Below are 10,364 nucleotides of genomic sequence, written 5' to 3'. Positions count from 1 at the left end.
GTTAGTGTAAGGTGTTTTTTTGCTTGTTTGTTTGAGACGGAGTCTTGCTCTGTTGCCCAGGCTGGAGTGCAGTGGCCGGATCTCAGCTCACTGCAAGCTCCGCCTCCCGGGTTTACACCATTCTCCTGCCTCAGCCTCCCGAGTAGCTGGGACTACAGGCGCCCACCACCTCGCCCGGCTAGTTTTTTGTATTTTTTTAGTAGAGACGGGGTTTCACTGTGTTAGCCAGGATGGTCTCGATCTCCTGACCTCGTGATCCGCCCATCTCGGCCTCCCAAAGTGCTGGAATTACAGGCTTGAGCCACCGCTCCCGGCCTCTGAAATCTTAATAAAACAGCGGAGAGCTAAGAATCCGGAGTGACAAGACAGAGACTGGCTCATTAGAGTAGGATAACCTATTGGAGATTTCAGGGCCCGTTGCTAAATGCAGGAGTACCCAACCTCCTTTCATTTTGACTGTGTACTTCTAATATGAACACTTTTGGAAAATATCCCAGAAATAAAAAATGAAAACTGAAAATGATCCAGCAATATGTTGCCCAGAACAGTCTATTTGGAGAGCCTTTGGCTGAACCCAGCTGGTCTGTCTGTTCTTCCTTCACTTCTTTCTTCACAGTAGACTTTTAACCGGAAGCTTTCCTAAATCAACTACCCACTCTGATTGTTTTCTTGAAACTGTTCAGCTTTTTAAAACACTTAACCATCCACTTGTATCCTTCTCCAAGTGCATTTAAGCGTCTTGGCCATGGATGGGAGGATTTGGGGAACTGTAGCTTGCTCTTCTTGTGAGAATTCTGGTTTACCCCTCAGCTTGGCAGAGGGCCAGGTCTAGCTAATTAGAGTTGCTTGTAGTATCTGCTAATTATTCCTGGAAACCTTTGCATAATAGCTTAGCTTTTCTTTTTCTACTATAATAAATTAGGCTTTGACCTTTCTTTAAATCCAGCTTTTCAGAGTCTTTCTGTCTGAGGGGTGATCTTGAGTTGTAAATGAGTATGGATTCAGCCATCTGTACTCTAAAGCCGAGCTACTTTGCTGGGGGGATGTAGGATCACGGGAGTGGAGTTTGGTATACTCTTATCTCTTCCAGCTTTGGAGTTCTGTCCGGCTTCTGTTGGGGAATGTTGAAGATAATTGGGGGTTTATTCATTTTCATATTAAATCTCTGAACAGTTGAATGGTTCAATCCATTTAATTTCATGACATGAACACTAGCAAGTCTTAGATTTAGGTTTTAACCCTTAGCCTTGTGTTACCTGCATTTGTGTTTTCCAAGTCTGTTGACTGCTGATGCGGGCTTGAGGGGTTTTGCATTTCATGCTCCTCATTGATTCTGATGTCTTTTTTGCTTTAGCCATGTTTCCTGAGAGACTGGGAGTTGCAGGTGCACTTCAAAATCCATGGACAAGGAAAGAAGAATCTGCATGGGGATGGCTTGGCAATCTGGTACACAAAGGATCGGATGCAGCCAGGTATTGGGACCCTGTGTGGCTCTTGTGTGGGTGTGACAACCTGCTTTTTCATGTGCCCTCTTTTTGAAAAGTTTCCTTCCCCACAGTGCCAGCTGTTTTCCCTCTCCTTTAATGTATGTGGATGAACACTGGCCTGTCTAGTCTCTAGAATGGGATCCGAGTCCTCATAAGCAGCTGAATTTGGCTCATCCTGAGGCAGTTGCTTGCTTGTTGCTTCTTTCTGAGTTTCCTTGTGAAACTACCTGGCCTATTGGCTGGATGAAAGCATTGGCTCTCCTGAACACTGACGATTGGGTGAGCTGATTTCTTCTGAGCATTTACAGTGAATGATCTCAGCACTGCTGAGTCAAGAGAAGAGTTATCTATTTTCCTTGTGTAGGAGCTATTATTGCTCCACGTAGATGTCAGGCTCAACCTGATTTGACCTGATCTCTTTTGCAACAAGAAGTAGAACTAGGGAATTCAGTTTTCTCTTGGGGGCATAGTCTTTACCAAGTGTTTGTAAAGCAGAATTCTGTAGGGGCACCCTAGCAACCAGTTTGGATGAGGAAGCTGCCTGAGTGCTAAATAAGGTTGCAGTGGCCTTCTCTCTTTCCCTTGCCTCCAACAACAAACAATTACAGATATTTACTGGGCACTTGTTACAGGCCATGTGCTTTGCTGAGTACTTTTACATGTGTTTTCTCATCTTGAGAGAGGCTTGGGAGTCTTTGGAATTTTACTTTTCCTCCATCATAGTGATATATTATTCCTTTATCAACTCTTAGCTTTATTTCATTGTTCATCATCTGTTCTCTCTCTCTAGGGCCTGTGTTTGGAAACATGGACAAATTTGTGGGGCTGGGAGTATTTGTAGACACCTACCCCAATGAGGAGAAGCAGCAAGAGGTAATGGCAAGTGTCAGAGCCTAGATCAGCTGCACTGACATCACAGTTCTTTGCCTCAGGAATGTTGTACAGGAGGGAACAAAGGGGATAGAAAGTGAGGGGTTCTTCATCTATTGAACTTCAAAAGTTAATGTCCTTGTCAGTGTTTTTTCTAGAGGAACTGTTTAGGAGTGCACAGTCCTTTGGGAATAACTGTCTTGAACAGGGGCTTTTTCTTTAGTGTTAATCATGTTCTCTCTTGTGCCTATTAGATAGCCACTGAAATTGAGCATGTTTGGTTGGTTGGTGATTTGGCTGCTCCAGAGCAAGCCAAATTTATGTAACTCAGCCTCCCCTGACTTTTAATCCATCAGTGCTGTGCTCTCTTCTGCAACTTGCACACACTTTTCAGCATCTTTTTCTTCTTCCTCATCTCAGACCTGAAGAACAGTTCTCCTGCCTATAGAAAAGGCTATAATTGACAGGAGCAGTGGCTCATACCTGTAAGCCCTGCACTTTGGGAGGCCGAGGCTGGCGGATCAACTGAGGTCAGGAGTTTGAGACCAGCTTTGCCAACATGGTGAAACCCCGTCTCTACTAAATGTACAAAAATTAGACGGGTATGGTGACGGGTGCCTGTAATCTCAGCTACTTGGGAGGCTGAGGCAGGAGAATCAGATCACTGCACACCACTGCACTACCCCCCTGGGCAGCAGAGTGAGACTCTGTCTCAAAAAAAAAAAAAAAGGAAAGAAAGAAAAGAAAAGAAAGAAAGAAGAAAAGGCTATAAGGGAAGGAAATTGATGAAAGCCCAGCATTTTATTAGAACCTAGTGTCTGGCTGTTGGCGGGCCTTTTTGTTACCTGACCCTAAGAGTCTTTTAGTGCTTGCCTTTTTTTTTTTTTAAATTTTTTTTTGAGACGGAGTTTTGCTCGGCTCACTGCAACCTCCGCCTCCCAGGTTCAAGCCATTCTCCCGCCTCAGCCTCCTGAGTAGTTGGGACTACAGGTGTGTGCCACCACACCCGGCTAACTTTTGTGTTTTTAGTAGAGACGGGGTTTCACTTTGTTGGTCAGGCTGGTCTCGAACCCCTGACCTCATGATCCGCCTGCCTCAGCCTCCCAAAGTGCTAGGATTACAGGCATGAGCCACCATGCCTGGCTATTGCTTTCTTATATTGACAGTGGGTTTGTACTCTCTCTGTGTCCTATGGCACTGCCATCAGATGGTGGGAAATTATGACAGGTTGTTGCTGGGTATCCTTTAGCTAAGTAATACCTAGCGAGGAAAGCAGGATTAGAAATAGAGGCAAAGGTCACATTATTTTTTCCCCAAAGGTTTATTATGAAAATTTTCAAACTTAAAGAACATTAGAAGGCCGGGCATGGTGGTTCACGCCTGTAATCCCAGCACTTTGGGAGGCCGAGGTGGGCAGATTACTTGAGGTTAGGAGTTCAAGACCAGCCTGGCCAACACTGTGAAACCCTGTCTCCACTAAAAATACAAAAATTAGTATTTTGTTAGTATTAGTATTAGTATTTTATTAGTATTAACCTGTAGTCCCAGCTACTTGGGAGGCTGCAGTGGGAGAGTCACTTGAACCTGGGAGGTGGAGGTTGCAGTGAGCTGAGATCGCACCACTGCACTGCAGCCTGGGCAACAGAGCGAGACTGTCACCAAAACAAACAAAAAATTAGAAGGATAGAGAATGATCATTGTATCTGTGATGCTCAGATTCAATAGTTGTTAACATTTCCCACATCGCTCACTTTATTTTTTATTCATATTTATTTTTTGAGATGGAGTCTTGCTCGTCTCCAGGCTGGAGTGCAGTGGCGCAATCTTGGCTCACTGCAGCCTCCACCTCCGGGGTTCAAGCCATTCTCCTGCCTCAGGCCTCCTGAGTAACTGGGACTATAGGCACATGCCACCATGCCCAGCTAATTTTCGTATTTTTAGTAGAGACAGGATTTCACCATGTTGACTAGGATGGTCTCCATCTCTTGACCTCAGGTGATTCGCCCACCCCGGCCTCCCAAAGTGGTGAGGTTACAGGTATGAGCCACCGTGCCCAGCGACTCACTTTAGAGGGGGTGGAACGTGAGACCTGAGTTAGGAGAATAACCTTTTGTTGTGGATCAGTTCTAGCTGCTTCTCGGTGTTCCTTCTGGGCTGTTCTTCATTCCACATACATTAACCACTTTCTAGGTGCCAGGCACTGGGAATTAGCAAGATAACATGGTCGTTGTACTCAGTAGCACTGAGGATGCTGATGGGGAAACTCGGGTACTGTGGGAGGACACAGCAGGAGCTTCTAATCTGAGGCGGGGCAGTAGTGGTGCTGGTAGTGGGGAAGCCTTCTTCCAGGAAGTGCCTTTTAAGTTGAGGTCTGTAGAGTAAGGAACCAGTGTCCCATGCAGAGGGAAAAAAACATGTGTAAGGTCCTAAGGTTAAGAGGCTGAATGATGAGGCCAGGTGCAGTGGCTCACGCCTGTAGTCCCAGCACTTTGGGAGGCCGAGGCGGGTGGATCACGAGGTCAGGAGATCGAGACTACCCTGGCCAACATGGGGAAATCCCGTCTCTACTAAAAATACAAAAATTAGCCAGGCGTGGTGGCGTGCTTCTGTAATCCCAGCCACTCAGGAGGCTGAGGCAGGAGAATCGCTTGAACCTGGGAGGTGGAAGTTGGAGTGTGAGTCGAGATCATGCCACGGCACTCCAGCCTGGGTGATAGAGTGAGACTCCATCTCAAAAAAAAAAAAAAAAAAAAAAAGAGAGAGGGGATGATGAGTATGTGGAAATAAAGTAGAATCAGAGACAGATGAGGCTAGAATGAAAAGCAGGGCCAGTGGTCTTGTCATGTTGCACAGTTCCTGGGGCTGCCGTTCACCTTGCGTTCTATAGTATTAACACCATAGCTTCGGCATGTTAGCTAGCCACTGAGACTGAGCAGCGTCTGCTTGGGTGGTTGGTGGTTGAACTGTTTAGATGAGAGCCAGAGCAGGCTGAATGTGTGTGACTCACGCTCACCATATACCACGTGGGGCCAGGTTCTGAAGCATTGTGTTCCTGCTGAAGAGTCTGGACTTGATTCTGAAGGGGTAGGTGCGTTAAAGGATTTTATTGAAGAGAGGATCATGACTGGATTTGTAGTCATGCTGAGGAAATAGTGGTAGTTAGAAATGCGTCTGAATAAGAGTTGTCAGCGTTAGGGCTTGACAAGAGTTTTAAACTTGTCTCTCTGTTTCTTCCAGAAACAAATTGTTCAAACTCTGTTAGCTTCCATTTCACCATGAGATAGTAGTAATTCTGATTTGAGAAAGCAGAAATTCTTTTTTTTTTTTTTTGAAACGGAGTCTCGCTCTGTTGCCCAGGCTGGAGTGCAGTGGCGTGATCTCAGCTCACTGCAAGCTCCGCCTCCCGGGTTCACGCCATTCTCCTGCCTCAGCCTCTTGAGTAGCTGGGACTACAGGCGCCTGCCACCTCGCCCGGCTAATTTTTTGTATTTTTAGTAGAGACGGGGTTTCACTGTGGTCTTGATCTCCTGACCTTGTGATCCGCCTACCTCGGCCTCCCAAAGTGCTGGGATTACAGGCGTGAGCCACCACGCCCGGCGAGAAAGTAGAAATTCTGATTTGGGTTTATTTTGTAAGGATTTTGTAGATGTTAATTTAAAAAATTTATTTTAGATGGTAACAATGGAGACATCTTTTCTGGCTTGCTGTTGTGGTTCTTACTTCCAAGTGCACATTGTAATTCCCTGGAGAACTTTTAAAACTATTGATGTCCAGTCCCAACCCCAGAGCTTCTGATTCAGTTTGTCTGAAGTGCAGTCTAGGCAGCCTTCCTTTTTTAAAGCTCTCCAGGGGATTCACATGTATAGCCGAGGTTGAGAACCCTTCGACTAACATGGGTCCCTTTTTTCCTTGTAAAACTAAATATAAGGCCGAGTGCGGTGGCTCACTCCTGTAATCCCAGCACTTTAGAAGGTCGAGGCGGGCAGATCATGAGGTCAGGAGTTCGAGACCAGCCTGGCCAACATAGTGAAACCCTGTCTCTACTAAAAATAAAAAATTAGCCAGGTGTAGTGGCACATGCCTGTAGTCCCAGCTACTCCGGAGGCTGAGGCAGGAGAATGGCTTGAACCTGGAAGGCAGAGGTTACCTGGGAGCCAAGATATTGCACTCCAGCCTGGGCGACAAAAGCAAGACTCCGTCTCAAAAACAACAACCATAAAAAAAAAAAAGGCCGGGCGCGGTGGCTCAAGCCTGTAATCCCAGCACTTTGGGAGGCCGAGACGGGTGGATCACGAGGTCAGGAGATCGAGACCATCCTGGCTAACACGGTGAAACCCCGTCTCTACTAAAAAATACAAAAAACTAGCCTGGCGAGGTGGCGGGCGCCTGTAATCCCAGCTACTCGGGAGGCTGAGGCAGGAGAATGGCGTGAACCTGGGAGGCGGAGTTTGCAGTGGGCTGAGATCCGGCCACTGCGCTCCAGCCTGGGCGACAGAGGCGAGACTCTGTCTCAAATAAAAAAAAAAAAAAACTTCCGTTATTAGATGGCTCTGTTGTGAGGTACTTGAAATATTTGTCTTAATCCTTGTGCAAACCTCCTTATAGTCTGTATTTTTTCCATTTACAGTGAAGTAAACAAAGGCTTGGGAGAAGGTATTTTGTTTCAGGTAGATATCATATATAGTGAAGCAGGGGTCCTCAGGATTCCAGAAGCTGTTGGCTTTTTTATCTATGATGTCTGACCATCTCCCATCCTTTTTTTTTCTCTCAGGATTGTTTTCTTTTCTTGAGGAATATGGAGTATGTTCTATTATAGTAGTAGTAGTAGTATATTTTACTTTTATTTATTTTATTTTTTTTGAGACGGAGTCTTCACTCTTGTCGGGGCCTCAGGGCTGGTGAGTGTCCGTGGACCATTCGTGTCTCACGTGAAGCTTCCACCTCACCTCCCGGGTTCACACCATTCTCCTGCCTCAGCCTCCCGAGTAGCTGGGACTACAGGTGCCCACCACCATGCCCGGCTAATTTTTTATATTTTTAGTAGAGATGGGGTTTCACCGTGTTAGCCAGGATGGTCTTGATCTCCTGACCTCGTGATCCGCCCGCCTTGGCCTCCCAAGGTGCTAGGAATACAGGGGTGAGCCACTGCGCCTGGCCTTATTTTATATTTTTGAAATGGAGTCTTGCTCTGTTGCCCAGGCTGGAGTGTGGTGGCACCATCTCGGATCACTGCAACCTCCGCCTCCTGGGTTCAGTGATTCTCCTGCCTCACTGAACCTGCCTACCTTTGGGGTAGCTGGGATTTCAGGCACACTCCACCCAGTCTGGCTGATTACAGGCACACACCACCACATCTGGCTAATTGTATTTTTAGTAGAGACGGGGTTTCACCACATTGGCCAGGCTGGTCTCAAACTCCAGACCTCAAGTAATCTGCCCACCTCGGCGTCCCAAAGTGCTAGGATTACAGGCATGAGCCACCACACCCAGCCTGTTAATATTATGTTTATATGCTGTCCTATGCAATTTTAGTTCTTAGCACTTATATTCAGTCCAGAGAGTATAGAAAGTATCTTCCTTTCTACATCCCAACACCCTACAACTGTCTCAGAGGGTAAAATCAAATGTGTTTGTCAGTGGCATGGTTTACCTCGATATACAAAAAGGCACCATGCATTGTTCTAAGCACTTTCACATACATTATTTACTTACCATAACAAACTTTTGGGGTGGATGATAGTATTATCTCTATTTTATGGGTAAGAAACTGAAGTGCATGTAGAAAGATTACAGAACTTGTGTCACACACGGAGTGGGTCTGACTCCAGAGACTCCAGTCTGATTGTTACTGCTTTATTATTTTGAGCTCGTTAAAGGAGGATGACAAATACTGTACCTTTTGAGAACTTACAAATGACTGTGGTATGTGTGCAGAAGATGTCCTAGACAAGGAAGATAAGGAGCAGGTAGGAGGGCGTGTGGAACAATTCATGAAATTCCTCAAGATAGTGGTGAAAACATTTTTCTGGTTTCTTGTTTCCTTGTCACCAGAGTCCACATGACCCTATTGCTCAACTTTTTACCACATTTGTTCTTGAGAAAATATTGGGAAAATCATAGCAACCAGTAATGCATCTGAGAAGAGGGTGAGAAGACTTCAGTATATAGGCTCAGTCCTCCCACCTCAGCCTCCTTCCCAGTAGCTGGGACCACGGGCATGCGCCACCACACCTGGCTAATTTTTGTATTTTTGTAGAGACAGGGTTTTGCCATGTTGCCTAGGCTGGTCTCAAACTGCTATGCTCAAGTGATTTGCCTGCCTTGGCCCCCCAAGGTGCTGGGATTACAGGCATGAGCCACTGCACCTGGCCCCTCAACTGTGGTTTAACATCTGAAAATTAGTATACCATATTAATAGACTAAAGGAGAAACAACATATAATCATCTCAATAGAGAAAAAGTGACAAAATTTCATACCTCTTGATAATAAAAACACTCAACAAATTAGGAATAGAAGAGGATTTCCTCAACCTGATAAAGGACATGTATGAAAAACTCACAGCTAACGTGTGTGTGTGTGTCACACACACATTTTTTATTTTTTAATCTTTTTTTGAGGTAGAGTCTCGCTCTGTCGCCTGGGCTGGAGTGCATTGGCATGATCTTGGCTCAATGCAGCCTCTGCCTCCTGGGTTCAAGCAATTCTCCTGCCTCAGCCTCCCAAGTAGCTGAGATTACAGAGATGCACCACCACACCTGGTTAATTTTTGTGTTTTTAGTGGAGACGGGGTATCACCATGTTGATCAGGCTAGTCTTGAACTCCTGACCTGAAGTGATCTGCTTGCCTCGACCTCCCAAAGTGCTGGGATTACAGGCATGAGTGAGCCACTGCACCTAACCTTTTTGTTTTTTTGAGACAGAGTCTCAGTCTGTCACCCAGGTTGGAGTGCAGTGGCATGATCTCTGCCCACTGCAACCTCCATCTCCTGGGTTCAAGCAATTCTCCTGCCTCAGCTTCCTGAGCAGCTGCGATTATAGGCGCCTGCCACCACTTCCGGCTTAAGTTTTTGTATTTTTAGTAGTGACGGGAGTTTGCCATGTTGGCCAGGCTGGTCTCGAACTCCTGACCTCAGGTGATCTGCCCATCTTGGCCTCCCAAAGTGCTGGGATTACAGGCATGAGCTCCTGTGTTTGGCTAGCAAAACCCACAGCTAACATATTTAATGGTAAACAGTTGAATTCTTTCCTTCTAAGATGAGGAATAAAATGAGGATATTGACTCTTATCACTTCTGTTTAACACTGTACTGGAGGATCTAGCCAGGGCAGGAGACATGACAATGAAATAAAAGACATCAAGACTGGAAAGGAAGTAAAACTATTTCTATTTGCAGATGACAGAATATGGAAATTCCTGAGGAATCCACACACAAGAAAAACTATTAGAACTACTAAATGAATTTAGCAAGGTTGCAGGATAAAAGATGAGTATGCAAAAATCAGGTTTATTTCTTCTTTCTTTTTCTTTTTTTTTGAGACGGAGTCTTGCTCTGTTGCACAAGTTGGAATTCAGTGTCATGATATCTGCTCATTGCCACCTCTGCCTCCTGGGTTCAAGTGATTCTTCTACTTCAGCCTCCAGAGTAGCTGGGATTATAGGCACGCGCTACCATGCCCAGCTAATTTTTGTGTTTTTAGTAGAGATGGGGTTTCACCATGTTGGTCAGGCTGTTCTTGAACTCCTGACCTCATGATCCACCTGCCTCGGCCTCCCAAAGTGCTAGGATTACAGGCTTGAGGTATCGCACCTGGCAAATTAGGTTTATTTCTATATATTTTCAGTGAACAATCTGAAAATGAAATGAGAAAACAACTCCATTTGCACTATTATCAAAAAGAATAAAATACTTAGAAGTAAATTTGACCGGGCGTGGTGGCTTATGCCTGTAATCCCAGCACTTTTGAGGCCGAGGCGGGCGGATCGTGAGGTCAGGAGATCGAGACCAT

General features: G+C 45.7%; 1 protein-coding gene across 4 annotated transcripts in view; it reads left to right on the top strand.

The window, feature by feature from the left end:
• The first annotated feature begins 1,199 nt into the window (after window positions 1-1,199).
• Window positions 1,200-10,364, top strand: part of LMAN2L (lectin, mannose binding 2 like) — a 32,417-nt gene continuing 23,252 nt past the window's right edge. The window contains exons 1-2 of one of the 4 annotated variants that reach the window (XM_017860499.1): window positions 1,200-1,472; window positions 2,278-2,360. In XM_017860499.1, the coding sequence (XP_017715988.1) occupies window positions 1,463-1,472; window positions 2,278-2,360 (93 nt within the window). In that variant the 5' untranslated portion in view covers window positions 1,200-1,462. The remainder of the gene's footprint in view (window positions 1,473-2,277; window positions 2,361-10,364) is intronic. The other 3 variants (XM_017860500.1, XM_017860498.1, XM_017860501.1) reach the window with 3 other exon arrangements.

Source organism: Rhinopithecus bieti, unplaced genomic scaffold (assembly GCF_001698545.2).
Source record: "Rhinopithecus bieti isolate Rb0 unplaced genomic scaffold, ASM169854v2 scaffold_54331, whole genome shotgun sequence".
NCBI lineage: Eukaryota > Metazoa > Chordata > Mammalia > Primates > Cercopithecidae > Rhinopithecus > Rhinopithecus bieti.
Note: the sequence above shows the minus strand (reverse complement) of the source record. Positions and strands in the feature narration are given on the sequence as shown.